The sequence below is a fragment of the Bemisia tabaci genome, chromosome 5 (genome assembly GCF_918797505.1).
Source record: "Bemisia tabaci chromosome 5, PGI_BMITA_v3".
Lineage (NCBI taxonomy): Eukaryota > Metazoa > Arthropoda > Insecta > Hemiptera > Aleyrodidae > Bemisia > Bemisia tabaci.
Window position 1 is genome coordinate 36,500,825 of NC_092797.1, and position 27,190 is coordinate 36,528,014.

At 40.2% G+C, this 27,190-nt stretch overlaps 1 protein-coding gene across 1 annotated transcript in view; it reads left to right on the forward strand.

The window, feature by feature from the left end:
* Nucleotides 1-1,390: 1,390 nt before the first annotated feature.
* The window catches only part of nAChRalpha2 (nicotinic acetylcholine receptor alpha2), an 89,761-nt gene continuing 63,961 nt past the window's right edge, over nt 1,391-27,190 (forward strand). The window contains exon 1 of the mRNA XM_019056897.2: nt 1,391-1,747. Within this exon, the coding sequence (XP_018912442.2) occupies nt 1,550-1,747 (198 nt within the window). The 5' untranslated portion in view covers nt 1,391-1,549. The remainder of the gene's footprint in view (nt 1,748-27,190) is intronic.

Sequence of the window (27,190 nt, forward strand, 5' to 3'; positions counted from 1 at the left end):
TGGGTGCATCGACCTGGTATATCAAGTTTCTGCAATTTTTTACGGCAAATCAGTAGATTTCGGGATGTAGATTGCTTACTTTCAATTCATGAATGAATGAAGCAACGACATGGTTGAACTTCTTTGCATGGAAAGACGTTTGAAATAACAAAATCAAGACGTATTTAATGCAATAGCATTTATATCGAGTCAATTTCTTTTCAATAATATAACGGGATTTTTACTACCGGTGATTTGGGTATTTTAGCCCCAAAATACCTTTAAATCGACTTTATCTTCTAGGAGTTCGACAGAATTTTTCCTTTCTTCGCTTAAATTATTCCGTAGCACTTTTCTTCAAGAATCTGATAAGATTTTGCTTGAGGCAGATCAAAAAACTTAAATTCGATCGAATAGCTTTCTACTTTCACAATACACGGTCTCGTCAAGGTGCGTCTTTGACCTCGCAGTGTTGGATCGTGAATTCTCTTGTTGTGCTGTTTGCCTATTTTGAAATCTCTGTAAATGAAAACTAAAGGGGTTGATATGTGCGAGTTAATGACGCGCCTTATCAACACATTGTGTTGGAGTTCACTGCTTGTTGATTCTTTTATAAAAGTTCGCGAGAAACACGATGTGGCCACTGGTTTTCTCTGAAATTAACTCCCAAGCTCAAAGAAAGCTCTCAAGTTGAGGCCCAAATGGAGGGGTTATCCCGCGCTATCCTGAGAGTCCACCTCTGCATCGAGACAAACTCTCCATGCAAAGATAGGGAGCAAATACATTAGCAGGGTTGCCGTGTTTTCAGTTTTAGAGCCCCCAAATAAAGTGGCAGCCCTGTCAATGTAATTGCTCCGTATCTTTGCACGGAGAGTTTGTCTTGATGTAGAGGTGGACTCTCAGGATAGCGCGGGATATCCCCTCAATTTCGGCCTCAACTTGAGAGCTTTAATTGAGCTTGGGAGTTGATTTCAGAGAAAACCAGTGGCATCATCGTGTTTCTCGCGAACTTTTACATAAGAATCAACAGTCATATCGCAGATTCCTTACGCATGCAACATCTCCATTCGATTCTTTAACTTGCATTTACAAGAGCAAAGCTTGGCGTTGCCAACTCGCCACTAGAAATCCGGCAACGCCCAGATGTTCGCGCGGAGTTTCGGAAGAGCGCAGGGCACGCGGATCGAAGGGGGAGGCGAGGGACGAAATAAATTATCCGGGCCGGAGAGTGGAGCTGACATCGATACATCGAACTCCGAGATTTTCCACGGGCGTGATAACACGATCTATCGTGCGCGTATCGACCTCGAATGGACCGGGGGCTGTAGCAGCGAGGGGTGAGCCGCGGGAAGGGCGCAGGTCCACGCGTCCGGATCCATGTCGGGGCGGCGGGGCGGTTGCGGCGGGCGCCGCCAGGGGCGCTGGCGTCACTAGCGGGGCTCTACCCGGGCCGAGCAGACCTCCGTTTGGGCACGTGGAAATCCGAGATGAAAATCGGGGATTTCGTCCGGGAATCCTTCGCGAAATGTAGGTGATCGTCGAAGTGCGCGAGGGAGAATCCGCGGGTGCGATGTGCTTCCGGGAGTGGCTCTTTGTTTTCCTCCTCATCCTCGTCTACGCGTTGACGATGGCGCGAGGAAACCCGGACGCCAAGAGACTCTACGACGACCTGCTCAGCAACTACAATCGACTCATCCGACCCGTCAGCAACAACACCAACACCGTCCTCGTCAAGCTCGGGCTCCGACTGTCCCAGCTCATAGATTTGGTGAGTTCCTGGATATTTTCAAATCGACACCCACGAAAAAGTGGCGATTCCTCGTCAAAAATTGGTCGTGTTTTTGATAAACGGAACTGCGCACAAATGAATTTCAATCTGAAGGAACCTTGAGGCACGCTAATTCGATGCACGTAGTTAGTTTTTATTCGATTCACCGGTGCGCCTTTTTTCTCACTCTTAACCTGTCGAATTCAGAGAGAGTATTATTATAACCACAGCGTTTCTTGACTAAAATAGAGAGGTGTTTATGGAGTTCCCGGATATTTTCAAATCGACCCTCACGAAAAAGTGGCGATTCCTCGTCAAAAATTGGTCGTATTTTTGTCAAACAAAACTGCGCATAAATGAATTCAATTTAAATGAATTTTGAGGCACGCTAAGCCGATCGATGCTCATCGTCATTTTTACTCAATTCGTTTGTGCGTTTTCGTTTTTGGCATAAGAACGTTGAATTCAGAGAGGATATAAATATAACATCGACGTTTCCTGACTAAAAATGGACGTGCTTATGCCAAAATAAACCTTAGGCAATGCGTGAATGAATTCGATTAGAAGGAAACTCTGAAACATGCAAATCCAATGTTCATATATCATTTTTATTCAATTCAGCTGCGCACCTTTTCATCTGGCATAAACGCGTCGAATTCAGAGAGGATATTATTATAACCTCAGCGTTCTTTGATTAAAAGTGGACGTATTTATACCGAAAGGAGCCTTGTCCAGTGTGTGAATGAATTTAATCAGAAGGAACTTCGAAGCACGCAAGTTTGAAGTTTGATGAGTTTCTGGATACTCATTTTCAAATAGACCCTCACAAAAAAGTGGCCATTTTTCGTCAAAAAATGGTCAAATTTTTGTTGAACGGAACTGCGCACAAATGAATTTCAATCTGAAGGAACCTTGAGGCATGCTAATTCGATGCACACAGTTTGCTTTTATTCAATTCATCTGTGCACCTGTTTTTCTACTACGAACATGTCGAATTCAGAGAGGGTATTATTATAACCTCAGCGTTTCTTGACTAAAATAAAGAAGTATTTATGGTGAAAGGAGCCTTGTGCAATATGCAAATGAATTTGATCAGAGGGAACTTTAAAGCACCGCGCAAGTCTGATGAACATGGTTTATTTTTATTCGATTCATCTATACATTTTTGTTTCTAGCATAAACACATCGAATTTAAAGAGGATATTTTTATAACCTCGGCATTTCCTGGCTAAAAATGGACTTATTTATGCCGAAAGGAACTTTGTGCAAGGTGCAAATGAATTTAATCAGAAGGAGCTTTGAAGCATGCAATTCCGATGAAAGTAGTTCCTTTTAAATTAATTCGTTTGTGCATAGTTTCTTCTAGCATTAATACGTCCATTTTGGGGGGGATATCAGAATAACCTCAGCGTTTTCTGACTACGATTGGACGTTTTTGTGCTAAAAGGATCTATTTAATGTGCAAACAAATCAAAATTGAAAAGAACTATGAGGAACGCACATCCGATATAGTACCTTTTATTCAATTTATTTGTGCATGATCTCTCGCAGTATAAATACATTGAATTTAGAGAGGATTATGAATAACCTTGGCGTATAAAATTGGTCGTGATTGTGCCACACAAGAATCAAAACTATGTGCAAATGGATGTAATAATAATAGCATAAATACGTAAAATGTAGAGGAGGAAGAATCGCCACGGATGGGGAATACATGTTAAATTCATACTGATCCGCCTTTAATTTCTGAGGTGGGTCAGGGGAAATCATTGGTGGAAAAGGGGTTTATTTTCCTACCAAAACAGTACAGTTTTCAAACCAAAAGTTGAAGAGTCTTTCGCAAAAGCTACGTATGGCCCTTCACGAAGTTTTCGCGGAAAATTCATGCTCAGATCCAGTGGTGTGGCGTGAATTGCGATATATCGATTGTTGTGGCATTTAAACCTATGAAAAAAGATCGATATCAGGGTGTTCGCAGCGAACACCTTAGTAATCGATTCTTTACCATAGTTTCAAATGGCGAGGTATCGATAATCGATTATTCACGCCACGCCACTGCAATAATCTAGAGTGTCCAATGATGTATAGTAAAGAAAAATTTACCGCGATCGGAATTGCTGCATTTGACCAAAATCCCAAACCGCCCAATTCCTTTCCATTTAGGTGTCGAAAAACTGTGAAAATGTTTTATTCAAAATTTTGGGAGTATATATCCCATAATTTAGAAAAAATGCAGAGTAACTTTCATGACGACTTCTAACGTGGTAATCGCTTCTATGATTCGATACTGCTCATTATTCAGTTGAAAATCAATAATAGATGGAACTATCTGTCGAAACCTACAAAATATATTACTACGGGAGGCGCATCAAAGCAAACGAAAAAAAAATTCCAAAAAAACGCCTCATTCGCGATTTTTGAAAGTATGGTGAGGTGATTACAGGTCAAGTGAGAGCGAAAAAGGCAGGGAATCCGAGGATGTTCCTTGCTAAACTGAGCGAAAGTGGAAACATGACTCCACGCATTTATTTCTGCTGCGAAACTGAACATACTGTCATCACGTTATTGAAGGCGAACCAAGACTGGGAGACACAAAGTGAGTCGAGTAATTAACGTGTGTTCGTGCCGGGACTGCGAACGTGACAAAACTACTGCGCGCAACTATTCGTGCTCCAAAGTCGCTCATATTGCAGGGCCGGACTGGCTAAGGCAGCTAGGCAGCGATCGCTGCCTAAGAATTGTCGGCTCAGGGGCCCCGGAAAGGGCCCCTGAGCCAACAATTCCTGAATTTATTCTTCAATAAATGAAATGAACCCATGAAAAAGTGAAAAATCCTTGAAAAAAATCCATGAATTTTTTCTTCAATAAATGAAATGAATCCTTGAAAAACCCTCGTTTTTTCCAGTCCTTGAGGGTTTAACTCATAACACCTTCTCTGAGGCCCCTACGGCCGGAAAAAGGTAACCTCAGGGGCCCCTGAAAAGATGCCAGCAAGGGCCCCTCAGCGATCGAAAAATATGAGCTTCAAGGGCCCTAGAGCGGCCCTCGAAGCTATATTTTCCCGGCCTCTAAGGGTTTTTTACTTTAAACAGCATGACTCTTTCTCTGAGACCCCTATAGCCCGAAGAAGGTCACTTCTGGGGCCCTTGAAAAGATGTCAGCAGGGGCCCCTGATCCTGGGCTCGAAAAAAAGAGTTTCACTTTCAGGGGCCCTTCCGGGTCTCGAAAGCTCTTTTTTCCGGTCTTTGAAGGTTACTCACTTTAAAATGACTTCTTTTTTGAGGCGCCCCTACTAGCCCTGCAGCCGGGAGAAGGTAACTTCAGGGGCGGGGCCTCTGAAAAGATACCAGCAGAGGCCCCTGCGTAAAGTTTGAGGAGGCTATGTGCTTCTTTATCAACAAGAGGAATCGCCGAATTTTTCAAAAAATATCTAAAAAATAGGTGACATTTTCGGAGGCGCTGTTTATCAAATTTCAATGCAAAAAGAGCCTAAAACTTCTATTTTCAGGAGTTAAATTTTCAAAATTTTTCGGAGGACCCCCGGACCCCCCTCCATCCCTGGGGGGCGACCCCCCAGACCCCCCACAGGGGCCCAGTTTTTACGTCAGGGGCCCCAAAATCCTAGTAGCTGCCTAACTTTTTTTACGCCAGTCCGACTCTGTATTGACATCATCGTTATGGGAGGCAAGTTTGATGGAATGAGAAACAGGTGTAGAAAAGAATAATCAACGTCCATTTTGAATAATCGGTCGCTACCCGAACTGCACGAAAGTGACAAAACTACTGCGCGCAATTACACAGACGGAAAATTCAACACAAAGGTTTGGTCGATATGGGAAGTAAAACACAAAAAAACCCAAGCATCCGGCTGAATCTGAGATTTTCCAGTCTTTCCATTATATTTCGCGTTGAATTTACCGTAAATTGAGCCAAAATCAACAAATAATATGGGTTGGTTTGTGTTTCACATCTTACATCAACCAAAAGTAACACAAGAACACAAAAAATAACTTTTTCAGTTTATTCACCGTGCTCTCAAGCCGCTCAATTTTCTATTATGGTTATTAAAGGCGAACTCAATAGAATGAGAAACTCGCAATTATGAGAATAATCAATGTTTGTTGGGGGTAGAGCGAAAGCGACAAGATTACTGCGCGCTAGGTCCATTTCACCAGCCCCCCCCCCCCCACTTCCACAAAAAAATATGAAAAATATGCCATCGTTTTGTAAACGATTCGTGCTCTTAGCCACTGTTTATATTGCCATACCGATTATTGAAGGCGAACTCTATATGGAGTGAGAAACACATAGTAAGGGGAGTAATTGTCAACGTGTGTTCCTTGCGGGAACTGAGCGAAAGAGACAAAACTACTGCGCGCAATACTGCCGTGCTACGGAAAAACGCCGTATGAACATACGAATGTTGCCAAATTTCTCCCGATAAAAAAATGTATTTTGGATGAAAGTTACATGTATATATTTTTCCTTGAAATTTTCATATCATTTAGATATAATTGCAAACAAAATTGTTTTAAAAATTTGAAGAAAAATATTGGGAGCTTTCCCAATGACCTCATATTTTACCAAATGAAATTTGGCAATGCATGAATCGCCTAAGGGTTCATACAACGTTTTTCCTTAGCACGGCAGAACACAATTCGTGCTCCCAAGGTGCTCATTTTACCATCACGGTTATAGAAGGCGAATTGTATGGAATGAGAAACACGTAGTAAGGAGAGTAATCAACGTTCGATTTTCCATCTAAATTCGGCAATTTGGATGGCGCACAGTGGATCGAGTCAATAGGACAGGTCGGACAAAATTTGGAAACTTTAAACGCTTCAAGCTCTGTTCATACGCAACTTTGAGGTTCTAAAAGTGGTTTTACTGATTTATCGTAAAATTCTCTTACAGAGGCACCCCTTAAATGTTACAACGTAACGGAATAAACATCAAAATTTGCAGTTTTAGGAGAAAACTTCATGTCCGACCTCTCTAATTGGCTCGATCCACTGTATGGCAGATATGCAGATGCGAACATGATAGGCCTCGAGTGATATCCTCCCGGTGAGAGGCACCCAACAAACCGCATGCCTCGCACCGAATTAGGGATGAGAGCATGGCGGAGGGGGGTGACTGATCGGGGTTTGAGGACGTCGCATCGGCTCGGGGGTGGCAGGGTGGCTGCCGGTCGGGTGTTGCACAAGAGATCGGCTCGAAATTCAAGGCAACTTCATCCTTGGCGCCGGCAAGCACTTTAAAGTTTACAGCCACCGTCTTCCTCGAACTCCGGTGATATCGATTTTATGGTTTTATAATTTTAGGCCGCCCCCGGCCCCCTATAGCGCCTTGCTTCCCTGGGGAGTGTGTGCTCATTGCGTCTGGTGCACGTCCCTGTGATGAATCTGTAATGCGGAGAGCCGAACTCAAAAAATGCGTATAGTTCAATTTGATACGATGAAAATTTCCGTTCACACTCTATTTCTTGAAGGAGAGCTCTTTTATATTTTCACGGTGCTAAATTCATCATAAACTGTATCAAAATCAACACAAAATTTGGGATAGTCTGTGTTTTTTACTTCCTATATTAACCAAACGTATCACAACAGCTTAAACATTTTTCTAAATGTATGTTTTGCGGCCTCTTTAAACCTCTTTAATCGCAATGTTGAGTGGTCGCATGGTGCATACGCATGAAAAGAACTGCTTACGGAACGACTTCGAATACGAACCCCCTCCTCCTGTCCTATTAAAATGCTCTTTTGCCCTTTGGAGCATCCCTAATTTAACGGGCTAAAACGACAGGGTATCACGGTCCAAAAATTAAATTGGAGTTTTTGACCCGAGTTAAAGGGCCATTGAGGGAAATTAAGGAAAACAGATCTCGCTCGAGGAAAAGTCGTTGGAGGAGCAATCCCGGGATCGAGAACGAGCAGGGACTCCGCATTTGCGAATCTATGCGGAATCTCCTCCTACGGGGCTTATCTCGGTTCCATCTCGAGGACGGTCGTTTGACCAGGGAAAAGCGCGTAAGTGTCACGATACTGTCGTTGGAGTTAGGCTTTTCCTCACGTGAAGGAAGCTCGAGCGTAATCTTGGCCGGGGATATGCTGGGTCAGACCGGATTAACCACTGTCGGGGAAATCGTGTGTTTACCGAGTCCCGTTTGAAAGCGAAGGTTTTCGGGGGGCTCGAATTTTCAATTTGAAGGCGGCCATCGAATTATGCAAACTGCTTGGCAAGGCGAACACCCGCCGGAGTCGCCAAACTTCGCCGTTTGCTCCAGTCAGCGCAGTCAAAAAAGAGTTGAATTGGACTACATTTTGCAATTGGACCTATAGATTCTAGCCCGGTTTAAAAACAACGTATGTGCCATTAGTTTCCCTATGCACATAAGTGTTTTTCCAGAGGAGCCAGAATTTATAGTTCCAAATTGCAAAATGCAGTCCAATTGATGGTCACGTTCTCGCGAGACCAAAGAAAAGGCACGAATTCATCTGAACCCAAGTATCACTTTTCAACGGAAAAATTTTTTGTGATTTTTTCGGCGATAAAATCGCTAAGATCATCAACATCTGAGCGATTATCCTCGATCTTGTTGCAATAAAATCGCTGTTTTACCGCCCGGCAATTTATCGCGATATTATCGCAACAAAAATCGCGATATATGGCGATTTAATCTCGATTTTATCGACGAAAATTGATCGCGATTTTATTGAACAAAAAATTGCGATGCATAGCTATTTATTCGCCATAAATCGCAATTTTTTATTCGATAATATTGCGATAAATTGCCACCGATATAATCGCGATAATCAACCGATAAAATCGCTATCTATCGCGATCACTGCTACTTGGGAAGCCATGGTACGGACCATACTGTTGTACCTACGCATGAATGTAACAACACGGATTAAAAAGAGCACGAGGTTGTTGGAGGATATGGACATTTCCAATTAATTGTGGTAGAACCCCTATTACTTGCGGTAGTGCCCCAATTGATTGTGGTAGTACCCCAGTAAATTAGGTTACTAACCCAAATGTTGCGGCACAACCTCAGCTTGAGTTGCGTTACTACTACAATTAATATTGGAAATGTCCATATCATCCAACAAATTGGGGTAGTAGCACAATTTTAGGGGATAACCCCTTACACTTTTTTTTCATTGCAACAATCGAACTTTGGACTCTAGTTTTAATTTTTCCCTCTGAAGTTCAATTTGAAATGTTTCTTGGAGGCCGAAAAATGACTTCATTTATAGATGTCAATTATTGTTTTTATTCGGTTTAGTACAGTGAGAAAATCAGCGATAAGTGCGCTCCAAGCTCCAAGATGCTCCAGAGGAACCATGCAAAAACTTCGACCATACTTGACCATCCGAGACCATGCCTTTCAAAATCTAAAAAGATGAGGAGGTTTCATCTTAGGTCCAGTTCCAATAGTGGATTGAACAAACTTTTAGGCACCATCTTATGTAGTTGAGACAATTTTGATTGAATCCATTTCCGACGCATATCTACTTGTTTTCATACTGACACAAAAAAACACAGTTTGCGTACTTGACGTAACACGCGTTTTTCTCAGAACAAGAAGAAACTGCCAATTATTTCGAACGAAATCGATTATTCTCAATGCGTTACTGCAAAAAATGTGTTGCTCATTTTTTGGTGGAAAAAAATCAGCCGTTGCCCATAAGATTATCTTAAAATAACAAAAGTAATTTGCGTTCACCGGCACGCATTTACTTAATCTCTGAGATGCTATCAAATCAGCGGATTGGACGCGCTTCCGAAAAGTGCCTTCAATCATGCATGATACTTCTTTGACTACGCCGGAGTTAAAATAGTTGTATGCGGAATCGATGACGGTTCTCATACTGGATAGTGATGCCTTACTACATTTTAGTGGCCGTCGCCAAGAGGAAGAAAAGGGGACTTCATACTAAAAGTCTACTGCTTAGCGAATCGTTTTACAAAAAATATACCTATATAGAAACGCAACCGTGCTTTTGATAGTTAAAAATGGTTTGTAAGTAATACACAACAATCGGTTGCGTTCAGAGCTCAAAATCATCTCATTAAATGCAACATGCAGTTATACGCTTTCTATTGGTACAAGAGTACAAAACCACTCGAATTTGAGGATACTAGTCAGTAATTCATTGAAAAAGTTATGTATCTTTGTTAGAAAATACTTTCAGTTATTTTCGGTGTTCAATCCTATTTTACTTGAAATTTTATGACAGAACATCTATCTTAATGAAGCAGCCTATTGTTGAGCAGGAAAGAACCAAGCCACATCAGATATTGCCCAATTTAAGTGGGCAATTTTTTTACGAGAGAAATTTCGTGCGGATTATTTTGAAAACTTTTAGAAATTTGCTTATTGCTATGCATCAAATTCACTGAAATTTGCACCAAAATCCGCACAACCGTTTTCATGTAAAAATTAAATTGCTCAGTTAAATTTGACAATAACCGGTGCGGCTTAGTACTTTTCTGCTTAACACGGTCCATTTGGACCTTAAAAAAAATACGAAACCGAAAATTATCGAGCTGCGACGCGACGCAGGAAATGGTATTCATAGCTCTGATCCAAGTCTTTCCAATCTAGAGACTGCACAAATAAATAGACATTACGGAACCGGCGTGGGTGGAGGGTGGGGCCTCGAACAGACGCCGCGGATGAACCGATTCATCTCTCTTCCTTCTTTTTCGTTGCAAAAATAGCTGTCGGAGAAGCAGAGTGCCCTTTTCTTTCCAAGCGAAATCAATGTCAATACAAGATTTCCGCCGAAGAAGTTATTGGCGCTCCAAATCTAATTTCTGATTTCTAGCTTTTCACCAACACTTCCGCGATCGCCAAAGCTCTTTCCGGAGAAATCACTCTCCTAGAGACAAGTGCTCCATTCACGACGGATCCCTTTCGACGAATCGACTCGCGGCAATTGCCACAGGGTTGCAAGATTGAATAAGTAACGTTGAGCAAATCTAGAGCACCTCTGTAGGGAGAGTATGAACAACTCGAAATATGTAGCTCTTAGGGCCAAAAAGGGGTAGGTAACCTTTGAAAACGAAAAATGTCACTGTCGATCTTTAGACTCCAATATCAAACGAAAATGGACAAAAAAATTCATAAGTAAGCATTCTTCCGCAAAAATGAGTAAGTTTATGCAAAAACCAAGTCAAATACGTGTTTTACCAATGACGGTTTCCAACAATTGTGATTATATAAATCACTCCGGATAATTTGAATTAATAGATTACCTACCCTTTTGGGGTCTAAGAGCTCCATCACCTAACCTCAATTTTTTTTTTTTTTTTTTTTTTTTTTTTTTTTTTTTTATTGAGAGTTTAGTGGCTTCTATTCCTTTCGGAATCTACAGCCATCTATAGGCACTATTTATTGTCCGAAGACATCAGGGAGTTTGGTAGACATCCATGCTCGGGCTTACAAATTTTCACGGATTAAGGCCGAGCGAATTCTGCTTACAGATCCACTCGTCAGTTCCATGAAAATTTGTCGCCACCACCGGGATTCGAACCCTGGACCTATTGACCTAGAGTCAGACGCGCTAATAACCTCAAAATTTTCGACATGCCCATACTCTCTCTATATAAGTACTCTAAACAAATCATCCATGCACGCTCGCATTGAGAGTTTTAAAAAGAGACCCGAGTGCAATGGTGTGGAGTGCCAACATATTGTCACCTTCCGGCCGAGGTATTACAAGTGCCATGCGACGTTTCAAAATTTTCGCCGCCATTTTATTTATGTACAGAGAAATTGTTGGTTGAATCTGTGTGAAAATTTCAGTGAATTTTATCAGGAGCACAAAGAAAATTCAGTTAAATTGTCGGACAGCTTCGTTGATCAATATCTCTGTAAAAAAATAAAATGGCGGCGGAGATCATGAAACGTCGCATGCGGCTTTTGATAATTCGGTCGAAAGGGAACGATATGTTTAATAGGAAGATAAAGGGTATCCCAAGCTTAAAAGCAAGCATCTGCTTAAAACACAAATGGCTCCATTAACCCCGTGGCCCTCTTACTTGTTCAGAATTCTTCCATAGCTAGAACCAACTTACTTAATGCAATGCCCGCTTGAACAAAGTTTAGCAATACGGATGAATGTGCACAATAATGGAACGAAAAAGTATTGTCTATGATTAAGGCCGAGTTTTCCCAAATTACCCTTAACATTTTAAGCTGAATCTACGGAAGAACATGCAAAATAAAGAAATCCATAAAAATTGAGAACGAATGTGCGTGAAAAATGTCTGATGTGAAAACAGCATGAACCACACAAACGCGAGAACAAGTTTGACCGGGTAGGAGCCAATTTTTTTTGCCATATATCGACGGTGAAATTACCAAACCACGTATCTCGTTTGCGGTGTTTAAAAATCTACGCTCACATTTTATTTTTTAGAAATATAGACCAAATCAATATCATTCCTTGAAATTTTCACAGAATTTTCTTCGCACGAAGAGGAAAAATCACAGAAATTCTCAAGACTGGACATTACGTAGTTTTTCATTTAAAAAATAAAGTATGACAGGAAGTCTGCGACGTCGCAAACCGAGATACGCGGTTTGGTAGTTTCACCATCGATATGTAAAGGGAATCTATCGATGTTAATTCTGTAATTATAATCCTTGCCTTACGCTCAGAATGCGAGGGTTGTAAATTCCTACGGTGCAACTCTAAAAAAGTTGTGCACGTTTCGATAGTTTTTCATGGCTTGTTCTATTTATTTGTAATTTTATTCATATAATCTTAGACATTAGTAAACCGCTGAATTAATCGCCACAGCAGTTACTTCAGCAATGTCAAGATGTAAAACTCACTGCTGTGGCGGTTAATTCAGCGGTTTGTGAGTTCTCGCACACTTTTTTACATCCAGAATGTTAAATCAGCATCCCTTTTTTTGGGTGATAAATTTCATGACTTTTCTGTTGTTCTTTTGATCCTTTTGCTCTTTTCCCGCAGTTTCCCGGCTGTCCCTGGCTCATTTGTTCTCTTGAAAATTTACCGATTTTCCGAATTTTCTCAACGGCTCCACTGAAAAAAATAATATGCTGTTCTAGCACCTAGGATGTCAAAAATGTGTCTGGTGATCCCAAAACGCTGTCTTTACTGCCCTCGCAGTTAACTTTACATCCTGTGAATGCAAATTCTACTGCGAGGGCAACCAAGGTCACAAGGTATTAGGATCACCAGACACATTTTTGACATCCTAGGTGCTAAAACAGAATACCATTTTTTTCGCAGTGGAGAGTGCCTGTTTTTTTAAAAAATATTTTACATGTCATCGAAATTTTGCAATCCTGTGGGGCGAGAAAAAAATATATCGAAGAGAACCGACACCTCGAATCCGACGGGATCGAGGCCGGAGGAAAACCCGTCGAGAGAAAGTAGAAATTCAATCTCGCCTCACAAACTGCTCCGTCGTTCAAATTTGTCAAGACACGGTAAACAGCTTCAAAAGACACGGGGAGCGCGAGGGCTGGAGCTTCGAAAGCAAAGGATTGCGTCAAAATTATCAGGAAGCGCCCTGATTAGATTTGATTCTCTGTAAATACGCTGAATTGGATTTCCGAGTTTCGGAACACTTAAAGGTCCAGGACAGCGCGCGGGGGTGGAGTGGTCCTGAGCCTTGACTCCACGTGCCCGTTATTGGTTCTACGAAAATGTCAACGCGAAAATGAGGAGCACCGAGCGAATCAGCAAATGTCACGTTGAGCCTTTTTAAAAAAGAACCTTTCGGTTTAAAAGTAAACCTGTGTTAAATTTAGTAGGATGCGCGCTTGATTCGGAGTAATTGGACTGCATTTTGCGATTTGGAACTTTAAATTCTGGCTCTTCTGAAAAAACACTTATGTGCATAGGGAAAGTAATCGCACATACGTTGTTTTTAAACCGGGCTAGAATTTATAGTTCCAAATTGCAAAATGTAGTCCAATTATATACAGGCAACCTTACACTATGGCGAATTTTTGGATAGATTCGACGGAAGCCACGAGCAGATAGGGCGCGATTCTTATAAATTTGTTCAGATTAAACCGTATGGCTTAACAGTATAGAAGCAGAAATCGCACTCAGCGATTGATTTATAGTTAAAGCGAGATTATTAAAATAGTAGAAGAAGCTAGAAAGTTTAACGGAACCCAATGTGGTTTTTGGTTCCTGTTTTCGGACTCAATGGTAGTGTGCCGTGTTTATGTTCGCTGCGATGATTCTATCTAACATACGTTACCAGTTCTACACAACTGAACATTTGTCTTTTTTCAAAACTCTGCTTTCAGATATAATTGGCTTGTGTAACCTTGCCCTGTAATAAAGTGACCTGCGAGTCGATTGTTGAATTCATATCGAATAATTTATTTTGAAAGATAAATCCCTTTAGATATGATATTTATCGATAAATCACTTTAGATATGCTATTTATCGATAAATCCCTTTAGATATGATATTTATCGATAAATCCCTTTAGATATGATATTCATCGATAAAAATCATTCGATAGTGTTTAAAAAACCCAGCCCCTAGCAGTATGTCCTAACACAGTATGTCCCTCAACGTCAAGAGACCAAACTTAGAGTATGCCACTGCACATGTATGGTCAATGGACCAATCTTGTCATCAATCGTTCAGCATTCAGCATAACAGATTGGGGTTTTTACTCTCCTCCCCATAAACATTAATTTAGAATACTAATGCTGCCATTATTCAGTAGCTCATCAACTTATGAACTAGATATAGATATTATAGATAACATATTTTCAACACGCATTTCATAAAGATAGTTGAGTCCCACATTTGATAGTTGCAATGTTTCCATATGTGTGTATCTTCTTGTCCGTAAACCTCTCACCGATGTCTAATTGGACTACATTTTGCAATTTGGAACTATAAATTCTAGCTTGGTTTAAAAACAACGTATGTGCCATTAGTTTCCCTATGCACATAAGTAATTTTCTAGAAGAGCCCGAATTTATAGCTCAAAATTGCAAAATGCAGTCCAATTCTACTCGAGGCTTGTAACAATACTCACCTGCTTCAGTTCGTAACCTTGGGGAACCGTCCCTAAATTACGTAACGTACACTTTTTCGGCATTTTTTGCCCCCCCCCCCCCCCATTCCCCCATTGTAACAGTTTTGTGAAGTAGACTCCTATCCTTTAACACGTTAAGCAAAATAGCGTGACGCTCTCCTTGACCCGCCATCCCCTCTAGAGCGTTTCGTAATTAAGGAACGTAACGTCCCTTGGTAACGTTTATATTTTATTGGTTATGATTCCTAACGGTCTCTTACGGTTACTGTCTGCCAGAGTCTAGGGTTGAGCTTTCGCGGCTAAAGAATCGGCCAAAATTCTGATAAACTTAATGAAAACCTAACACAACGACTCGCGGAAACAGGGAAAAAACCTGGGGAGGAACAATAAAGAGAGACAGCTGGCATGATTACGATGACAATGGGGAGTAACACGCGTGGCTGAGTAATTGCTTATCGCGAGTCATGGCGGAGGGATTTGAGACAACAGAAAGAGTTCACTTCCAACCGGGATTAATCTTTGGAGATTACGCCAAAGGAAATAACATGGGCGCAGAAGTCGTTCACACAATGCGGTGCCAGATCCTACAAATATGTGTATTCCTTAAAAACGTATTGTGAGCGTTGCATTTTTTTGAAAATGAAACTTGACAACTACGTGCTAAAAGCGCAGTGCTTGGCATTCTGGCCAACGGAGAGCTTATGCTTACTTAAGGTAAATCCAAAGTGCTTTACTTCCGTGTTTCAGTATTAGCTACCAGGAGCGTCTTTTAAGGAGAGTAGAAAGGGTCCATTGGCTCTTCCTCAACTCTCAATTTAAAATTGACTTTTTTGGTCAATTTAAGTAGATTTTATTTAATTCTAAGGCAAAGTAAGACGTCCTGAGTATTTGCCGCCCCCTCAAAAATTTGCTGAGACTACGTCTTTGCCGGCTACATTCCATCGTATCAAAAATTTTCACGATGCAAAAAGAAAAATTCACATTCAAAACCGTCCCCAGCCCCCTAGAGTATACTGTTCCTTAGTTGTAACAACTCGTTTTGTGGTTTTTTAAAAATTGAACCATTTCTTTGTTGCATAGTGCTGCAAATGTTTATCAATGTTTTCTTTTTTTGAAAATATGATTGCCAAAATTTTGACCTTTACAGGGAAAAATCTAAAACTCTATTTTTTACGAAACCACAGCGTATATTCGTGTCAATTAGAGCCTGGAACCCAAAATTAAGTCGTGTCACAGAAGGCTCGAATAGAACACTCACGGTAGAAATGTCTCTTGGCGTCTCCTTTGGAGGAACCCCTTCAGAGTATCCGTTGACTCTGAGACAGCTACTTTGCAAGTGAAATCTTCCTTTAATTTAGCCCTTTTGATTCAGTCTCCGGGAGACACTAGCGCCGGAGAATTCAGCCGACGACTAATAAAACCATCTTCGTTCCCTGCAAATTATTCAGGTAACCCGGAGGAGAACAAGGATAGTTTAGAACAGTGGCGTGGCGTGCTATGCGATATATCGATTGATCTGTCATTTAAACCTATGGAAAAGGATCGATAAACGGGGTGTTCGCAGCGAACACCTTAGCAATCGATTCTTTACCATGGATTCAAATGGGGAAATATCGATAATCGATCATTCACGCCACGCCACTGGTTTAGAACCTGGGCCTCACTCCTTCGGATAAGTTCCGAGCCAAATATCGAAATTTGACCAAAGAGACTGCACAATTTCACAGTGGCGAGGCGTGAATGATCGATTATCGATATCCTCCCATTTAAAGCTAGGGCAAAGAATCGATTATTAAGGTGTTTGTAGCGAACACCCTGCTCATCGATCCTTTTCCATCGGTTTAATTGACAGATAAATCGATGTGTCGCTAAACACGCCACGCCACTGCCACCTCATCGCGCGGGAATACAGAGAAACGTCGGCGAAAGAAAATGGGTGATTTCAATGAAGGACCAAGGAATTCCACTATGAATGGCTTATCACTTATCTATATCGAGCGAAATGATATTGCGACGCACTTAGATGTATGATGTCGATGACCAAAATATGAAACCACGTACCTCCATTGCGGTGTTTTAAAATTTCCGCTTCTATTTCGTTTTTTTGAAAAGAAAATAAGACAACTTTACCTACTGCTTGAAAATACAGAATATTCTGCTAACACAGAAGAAAAGTCAAATAAGGAGTTTTTAAGAAACTACATTGACGAGTTATTCGAAGAAACAATACATTACGACGAAAGTTGCAAACGGAGATACGTGGTTTAGCATCGATATTTCACCATTACATCTAGCTAATTTCAAAAATATTTTTTTAAGAAAAACTAATATGCGATATCGGGAATCAAAACTGTTGTTGAGCTGGTAGAGATTTTGCAGCGGTGCAGTGAACAAAATAAAATAGTTACAGCTCTGATTGTTTCTCTAAGTCAGCGCCTCGGTAAATAATAAATTCCGATTCCGTTCCGTTAGCGCTACGCTCGAAACTTGTTTACAACTGTCTCGACTAATTAGGGACTTTTACTTAGTCTCAAACGAAAAAGACGTCTTTACACTAATGCACTTGATTCTAGTATCATTTTTATTTAAATAAATTATACTTTAACCGTTGCCGTTGGAAAATCCGCGCTGAAAAAGAGTGCTCCTGTCGTTCACAGTTTGCTTATTACGGTACGAACTTTAAATAAACCGTGCTTGATAAAAAGGAACCAAATTAAAGTATAGGAGAAAATGGGGTAGGATGAGCTCAGAGCTCAACTGGTCGCTCATTTTCTCCTGTCAAAATTTTCAACTAAAATATTAATCTAAACAAATAAACAATCCCTGGAACAGTTAAACGATTTTCCTCACGTAAGATTTCAATAGATTCAAAGCTATTGCTTTTTCGAGACAAAACAAAGATGAAACAAACAAGCATTTGAAAACTCCTTTTCGAATTGAGCCTTATTGACCATGTATTCCTAGACTTTTTGCGTCTGACGTGGAAAAAGAGATACGTCCATACTTCAAAGGAGCGATAATATGGATGTATTTCTGCCAAACGGAACTATGTGCATTAAGACATGAGCCCTGAGACCCGCATAGCATCCTTGCTCAAAACAACCCTGTTTTTAATGTGTGTGTGTTCGATTTTTGAGGGGGAGGGGGTATACTCCTAACTTTTATCGTAGGAATCTGCAATCATCGACAGACATAATGTGGCTAGTATAGAAAAGGAGGGTTTCATAGATATTTCATCGAAAAAAGTGTCAACAAGTTGAGATCATGCATTACACCAACATAATCCGTTTTTGTAACAACGTCCGTTTTGAACGTGGTGACAACATGGTATAAACTTTGTGATATTAATCACTTAGAAGCGACCATAATGATTCCCTGTTGGTCCCATCGTTGTACACTGAAAAAAAATCTCGGTGTATTTACTAAGAAAAGGGTAAAATTACCAAGAATTCAGGGTACTATTTGATCCCAGTTTTTTCTTGGTAAAATTACCATTTATGGAATTGGTAATTTTACCGAGAAATCTCGGCAAAATTATTGACTTTCTCGGTAATTTTACTGGACCTTGGTAAAAACGCCAATTTTTTTTATCGACTGTGGTAGAATTACCGAGATAAAATGGCAAAGTTACCGGGAATTGATTACCGATAAAAGTGGTTTTCTTACCTAAAAAAAACAGTAAAAATACCGGTTTTTAGGTAAACTTACCAGTCTGTCTTGGTAAAATTACTAATAATTGGTAAAAAAAGTGAGATGGCAAAGGTACCAACGGACTGTGGTAAAAACACAGAGAATTTTTTTTCAGTGTAACATACAACTAGCATGTTACCAAAACAATCTATCACCAATGTTTTTATCGGGGATCTGAAGAAATTTGGCAAGACTGGATGGTGCACTTACCACCGACACGAGACGATTGAATAGCACTATCTCCCGGGTTCTCTCGCGCGGTGGCCGACAGGAGTTGGCAAGTTGCAACGCAGGTAAAGAGCAATTATCCATTGTTCGAGCATGTTCCCAGCTTTTTCGCCGGAGTTCCTCCTTCGACGGTCTCGGAACTTATTTCCGCGAACCCCCAGGCGACCAGGCGTCCAGGCGAGCATCGCGCCAAGTCGCTCGCACCATCTCAGACTCGAGCTGCGCTTCCACAGGCAGTGCGCGACGCGAAATTCGTCGTATCCTGCAAGAAGGAACTTAACCCCTTTCCAAAATCGCCAGATTTCTTCTCGAAAGTTTTATTTTGACAGGGAATTCCTAACCGAAAATTTGACTTGTATTTTTTCCGACCTCATGCAAAAATCAGAAGAATTTCAGACAAGAACTGCACAGGTTCATTCTTCTAACAAATTACATTGTTCGCGACAATTTTGTAACCTCGGAATGGAGTTGCGTTCCTCGGTCCGGGAAATGAAGAATCGCCTGTGCGATCGGGTGCAGTGATTTTAAACACATTCTTTGCCACACTGTCGTGCCAAGAAAAAACGCTTTTTGAACCTCCAGGCGTTGCCAAATTTTCTTTGATAAAACACGAATTTCCTGGTAAACTTATGAATTGTTTTCTTCCAATTTTTTTAGATAATTTTGTTTTCATTTTGATCTAAAATTGCTAAAAATTTCAAGGAAAAATATTCATAATTTTCCTCAAAAATAATCATTTCATCGAGGGAAATTTGGCAACTCTCGAACGTCCATACAGCGTTCTTTCTTAGCACGGCAGCACAGACGTTGAAGACGCGAATCACCTCATCAGCGGCGACAGGTCGTTCGAAATCATTAAGGTCGATCGCGTAGTTAACTCGGCGTGGCCAACTACAAGTCGCGCACTGCCTGTGGAAGCATGGCTCTCATCTCAACATCGACGAGAGGCTGCAACAGCGAGTTCTCCAGACGGTGTTGAAGTTTCATCCTAGGATGGAAAATAAAAAGCCCCAGAGGGTCGTCAAGTTGCGGATTGGTCGAAGAATAAAATGAGATTGAGTTATGCGAAAGGAACCTTAAGATGAAAAGTCCAACTGCGCAGCATGATCAAAAAACCGATCAGGGTATGGGCGGAATTGAAACGGGCGGGCGATGTGCTCCTCCCCCTGGAAATTCCCTTAACCCCGTTCAGAAAATGTGAGAAATGTAAAACACAGTATGAAAATGGAGCAAGATAAAAGACACGCGTTGATGACGGCGCAGAGATACAACTATTCGTACTTGATGGATGTCCGTGTTGCGTCTGCGAAATTGAAGGCGCTATGGCGCGATGCGTGAACTCGCGTTGTTCCGGTCTGTGCTGTCAATGAGGTATCGCTCAGATTCGAGAGAAAAGTCAAAAACCGAGGTGCGATTGCGTCTCTCCTCTCTTCGGATGTGTTGCTCACGTAATCCTTGAAGCACTGACACAATTGAAACAAACAGAGACGAATACAACATGGAAGTAGAGCTAGGGAAAGGACGCGCGCGTTGATGACGGCGCAGAGATACAACTATTCGTGCTCGATGGATGTCCGTGTTGCGTCTGCAAAATTGATGGCGCTTAGTCCGAGGCGTGGACTCTAAATGCTACGATCTATGCAACTAATGAACCGTCGTTCAGATTCAGATTCAGGAGTAAACTTTAAAAAACGAAGCCCAAATATTTTTCTTTTATCATTGGCTGTGTTGATACTCGATTTTTTCCAATGTTCCACAATTTGTCTGATTCTCTTTTTGGTAGTAAATTGTGGACCGATATCTAAAGCTTGTACACGCCGGCCCAAAATAACTCCGGACAAGTGTTTTTAGCAAGCCTTGGGTCAATTTGACCCGATTTGGGTCTTTAAGGGTTTAAGATGTTTTTTACGCCTTACTTCATGTAACAGTTGAATTTATTAATGGGAAAATAAACCTTGCATTGTAGATTATCAATCATTTAAAAAAAATGACATTTTGCAACAGAGGAGTGTGCGATGCTACCGTTCCTTTTCATCCACTTGGATCATCCGCTTTCTCAATTTCTTCTTTTTTATCGCCCTATCCTTTTGTCTAATGGTCGAGGGTCATCTTGGAGACATCTTATCGCTGATCTTTCGATCCGCTAACAGGTCAATAAGGCTCCACCTGTTCGCTCTTAAAGAGCCCGATCGCTTTTGTCGAATCAAGTATTCTTCAAGTAAACCTTCTTCAGCTGACTTTTCATCTTCAATACTATCCACAGGAATTTCAGCCTTTTGGCAATATTATTTCAAAGGTAAAATTAGTCTCCATTAATATCGTTCAGTGTAACCGACTTACGGACTGTTGTAATAGGAATAAGGTAAATATATTTAAAAAAAAGGATCGCGTTATTAAACCAATAACCGCACAGTGCATTTGCAAAAAGTCGATTATCCAGCCTCTTTACGGACTCAGGCCGGACAGTTAGAATAAACACCGCAGCAATCATACATGATGTACACCAACGTACAATACATTAACATGAACTTGACTCAAAGGCTTAAAGTACGCAGTTAAAAGGGTTTCTGTTTCTTGGAGTCCGTGGGTTTTTCGGCGCCAAATCACTCCAGTGCAAAACTCTCGGCACTACATAGTGGAGTTCACACATGGTTGCCTAACTGGGCAAGATAATACCACGGCGAATCATCGAGGTGTTGCTGTATTTTACAAAAAAGGCAACGCAATCAAAATTGGACGTATTTCTATCAAACGGACCTAAGCGCCATAGGGTGAGGAAGGTAGAGGGGGGCTTGGATTGGCGGCGGAATCGGGCGTCCGGCTTATTCCGTCCTATACTCGCAATGCTTTTCCATGGCGCTTAGGTCCGTTTGACAGAACGCGTTATTCGGGATTCTAAATTTCTCAAAAGGAACTCAAATTGGCGCTTAGTTCCGTTTGATAGAAATACGTCCAATTAAGATGCTGACTCTAGACCAATAGGTCCCGGGTTTGAATCTCGGTGGTGGCGACAAATTTTCACGGAACTGACGCGAGGATCTGCAGAAACAGATTCTACTCGGCCTTAATCCCTGAAAATTTGAAAGCCGGAGCATGGATGTCCCTATCGCCCTGTTCTGTAGACTTCTGAGGTGTAAGTCATTAAACCTGCAAAAAAAAAAAAAAAAAAAAAAAAAAAAAAAAAAAATTAAGATGGTTTAAAACGAAAAACCCGTTCTCGGTGGCATGGATATAGAAAAACTGCTTAACGAAAATAGCGTACAAATTGCTCAAAATGTCAGATGAGATGGCGTCACCTAAATTTTAGATAAGCCCTACCCTTGCAAGGCCGGGCAGTAATCATACAGCAGAGCTGGTGCTTATATGCCCGAAATTTAGGTAACGCAGGCATTCAATCTACCCCCGTCAGCATGAGCACTGAACCGTTTTTTGCATGCACGGATACCAGGTTCAGTCAGGTGCAATAGATAAGTTCTTTCGTAAATACATACAATACAAACATGTATTTTAATGCAGTTCAACTCTTTTTGTGTTAATGCGTTCAATACAACGCCATAGAATGAAAGTTAGCTTTTTTTAGATGACAGGGAAATGGAGAGAGAGAAGAGATGACCTCAAGAGGGATATTGGAAAAAAAGCTCCGATTCATATTTGCCCCGAATTGATTGGGAAAGCTTCGGCGCTGAGATCAAGAATGTAAGTACTAGCCGGTGAAATCCCCCTTCTCCTCGGACCCAGAGGAGAGTACGGAAGACCCGGCCGTAAAACAATGGTGGAAGATATGAAAAATGCATGAACCGTTTCATATTTTACTTTATTCCGCAAAGCAAAAATGATAGATATCGAGTAACCACCCAGCAAGCACGGCGCGCAGTGGATTGAATCGATCAGAGAGGTCGGACACGAAACTTTTAACTGAAACTGCAAGTTTTGATGTTAAATTCGTCACATTTTAAATTTTAAGGGGTGCATCTGAAAGAAAATTTCACGAGAGAAACCAATGGAGCCACTATTTTTTTTTTTTGTCAAGAGAAATTATTTATTCGGTAGATAACAAGAGATTTTACAAAGATGACTAATAAGCTAAAGTACTTAAGGTTAACATGTAAAAGTAAAGTAAGTTATATATAAAAGTATAGTCTAATATTTAGTTTAATATAATTAATGATTATACATGCATAGTTATTCACAAGTACAAATAGTTAATAAAATGAGTATAAGTAATAAGAGTAAAGTGGTCAAGAGTTAACTTCCCGAGACACGCCGGAATTACCACAAGGTATATCTTCGGCTGGAGGGGGGGGGTTGGGGGTTGGTGAGAGGTGGATTTTGATAAAGGGGGGATTTGTTCATAGAGGATTTCTTTAATGTATTTTTGGATTGCATTCCAGTTAGATTTGTTTTTAAGTAGGATTGTTTGAAAATTATCAGGGGTTAGAGTGAAATGCAGTTCTGTATCTAGTATAAGTTTTTTGTTAATGAAGCGGGAGCCACTTTTAAAACCTCAAATTTGTGTATGAGCGGAGTTAAAAGATTTTAAAGTTTCCAAATTTCGTCCGACCTCCTTCATTGATTCGATCCGTTGTGCGGCTGTGGAGAGGATTTAGAATTCCTAGTCCCTTGTGTGCTGCAGATTTGAATGCCACGGATTAGCTCGTCGATTTTTTGCCATAGTGATTCATGGGTAGCAGCGGGACGAATCATCAATTTTTTCTCACCGTGTTTACTTGTTTGTTTGACCTCTCACCGCGCAACCCCTCCCAACGAAGCATTTTTCAATTAAGTCTCGGAGCTTAGGTTCCCATTCATTTTGATCGAGTAAAATTTCAACGCGGGAGAGAGGGTGTGAAAAAATCTTGCGATCTCAAAAGCAATTAGTTCTCAGCACACAGTGCGCTTCTGGGGTTTTCGCGAGGGATTTAGAATGGCTCGCTGTAAACCCGGGAGCAATATTCTGCCGTGCTAAGGAAAAACGCCGTATGAACCTTCAGGCATTGCCAAATTTCTTTTGATAGAAAAACTAATTTATTGGTAAACTTATGGATATTTTCCTTCAAATTTTTTAGATAATTTTGTTCGCAATGTCACCAAAAGTCCCTGAAAATTTCAATGAATAATATTCATATCTTTCCCCAAAAATAAAAATTTTATCGAGGGAAATTTGGCAACTCTCGAATGTTCATACGGCGTTCTTCCTTAGCCGACCGGGATCGGGTTCATCATCACAAGAGAGCGGCTCTCCTCCTCGATTCGAGGTTGCACAAGAGAATGACATTCCTCTCCGATTTGAGATTGCATTAGGTAGGATACTTGTTGTGTTAAAAAAGATTTAAATTGAGCTTTGTAAAATTTAATCTGCTGTAACTAAAGCTTCTTAAAAGTGATAATTATGTATACATATTTTTTTATTTTTTTAAATTTTAAGCTGTAATAATTATGATCGGAGAGTAGGTAAATGGTTAAAATGAAACCTTATGACAATAAAAGCTTTAAGTAAATATTTAACTTTAAATTTAACGCTTGTGCTGGTGGAACTGCACTTCACATTTAATATTGTTCAGCATTGATTGCCGATTAGGTACATGGTACATGCGTAAAATGTAAATGTTGCATTTCTATACCTCTAAAACCAGCCATCTGAAGCTATAAATAATGAAGATACCTAGGTTATCTAGCAACAGAGTTTTGATAAATACACATCTCAATAAAATTCTCAGGTTCTTAAAAACGGATCAACTTTTCAAGAGACTTTCTTCTTTTGAAGACTGAGAAATAAGGGGCAGGGCCGCCATTCAAGGTAAGTAGGGCAAATTTCAAAACTAATTTTTAAATCGACATTTTTTGGGGTCAATTTGAGCAAATTGTGATAAAAAAAATCCTCCCTCCAAATTCGGCTGAAATGAATGCTTCTCAGGAGGAGTAGATTTATTCATGGCTAGTGCGCTCTTTTTTTTTTTTTATTTTTTTTTTATTTTTTTTTGCCGTATCCCACAAGGAAAAAAACTCATTTTCTCGCCCAACCTAAAGTTTACACGCACCCATCAATTCTGTTCCAATAGACGCTGCATGCATCGTTCCTTTCTTCTCTGCACTTTTGGCGATCACTGTGCCGTGGTGTGAAAATGCAGGGTGGAGTGTGGCGGGCGTGCGCTCAAAATCTGACGTATCTTTTCATCGTTAATTGTGTTCGGGGGACTAATCCGACGAGGTAATAATTTAAAGAGTAATTTATTAGTGACGTCCCCGTCACCGCAAAACGGCGGCAACCAACCACCCACCCCAGCCCCCTCCCCCAGTATCCAGCTTGGTTCTACGACTACCGTTGCCAGATTCCCCAAATTGGACCGATGACGAACCAAAAGCATTGACGCATTTGAAGTAGTCAATGCTATAAGGACCAAACATGGCCAAAAAATAAAAAAATGATTTTCTCGTGGAAAACTTGTCTCATAGCTGAGAGGTGTATATATTCTGTGTAAATATTTCGAAAAATTAACGAGCTTGCGCTGTAATTAACATGTAAATGGCAGTTTAACAACAACTGGGTGCCTTTTGTGTGCGGTCTCACTCTCAAAACCGCCTGCATCAATTTGAATTCGAATCTAATTTTGGCCGTATCTCAGTCCTCAACTTTTTTAACAAGGAGAAATTATAATCTTCATGAAGTACCCATTCACACTCGGGACTTCATATTTCAATGAAAAACCACGAATAACGCCATCATAAATTTGACAACGTATCTTCATTTTGCCAGACGTATTAGTTTCCTCGTCGTTATTACTCAAAGTGCAATAAAGCATAGTTATATATCATTTCTGCAGAGTGCGCGCCCCAGTTTTGCGGTATTTGAAGTCACCTTGACTTACAAAATGCAGCAATTCCATAGAGACACTGAACAGGCTATGTACAGCTTGAAAACCAATTCAAAGTAATGATAATGAAAACAACATTTTCACTTCATCGTATAAAAAAGAAAGAAACTAGTTCGAGAAACTGTAAGCATTGTTTTTAGCAACTGTTTTTAGCATTATACAGCGTTTCAGTTAACTGTTATTCTTGAGTGGTATTAACTTTACAAGCTTTTCTTTCAAAATCATGTCTTAACATAATCTTTACAAAAAATCAAGATTTAGAGCTATTTTTAATCATTAAACACCTGTTAAGGTGAAATTTGCGAAAGTTTTAAAATCATAGTATTTGGAGGTAGTGTTACACGTGGCTCATTTCTGGAAGCTCGACATTATTTTAAAATGATTGCATATTTAGGGAACATTTTACCGTTGACCTAACCTGAAGATCCCATAAAAGCGTAATAAAATCTGTCAAAACTATGATGAGAGATCTTGTGTGCAGTCTCACTCTCAGAAGCGTAAATTTATTTGAATCCAAACTTGTTTCCGGCCGTATCTCAGCTCTAGACTTTGTTAATTACAAGGAGAAATTTTAATCTTCTTAAAGTACCCACGCTTACTAATTACCTTTTCCAACTTCCAACTTTGAAATGAAATAGAAATGATATTCACTCAGAAGTGTCTTCCCGCTGTTATGTTGTCTCTCCTCCCCTCCATGCAGATTCAGATGTTGTCATGTGATGCAGTGTAAACCTCGCAGAGTCCACATCCCTTGCCGCCTGTGAGCATAATTAAGATACAAAAAACATTCAATCTCTTCAAAGAGCGTTAGGATCAGTAAAATTTATTTCAAAATAATTAAAGCGTATCGTAGAGCTCATTGTCTGAAATTTAAAAAAAAAATGAACAAATATTACTTTTCCTCCCGAACAAATGCTTAGTATGTGTAAAACCAAGCACATGCCAGATTAAGTTACTTTAGTTATTATAATTTTAAGACATTCAGCGACAAGAGTGAAATTAATTTTGAGCCCGGTGGATCTATGTTAATTGAGAGAAAGTAATAAACAACAAAAAATGGGCGTCTTTGCTAATTCGAAATAATTTGAAAATAATGACTTCTACACCAGAAATCAAATGAATAGCAAAAAGCAAAACAATATGCGCAAACATAAAAAGATTTACGCACTCTCTGATAGATTAATGTTACTTTGAAAACATGTCTCATTTCGGCTCATAGAGGAACAATTGACTAATTATTTTTAATGGATGCTTTGTCATAAGGTGTATCGATACTATATTTGAAAAAATCCTCAGAACAAAAAAATGCTTCAGAACAAAATACATTTCAATCCGTCATTTTCATGAAGGGGGATAATGTAATTCCAATCTCTCGGAAGGGAGTAATTGAATAATGAACGTTACCGTATTGATTTGTGTTTCACATGATCAGTTTGAAGTGTTAATCCATGGCTTAAGTCGAAATATGTGTATCTTCTACAACGTTGCGAATGCACGATTAATTTTATTTTATTTGTTTATTTTTTTTAAAGAAAATGTGTATTAACTAACACTTTCTCATAAACTTTTCTGGAGTTTTTTATTTCTGCTTACG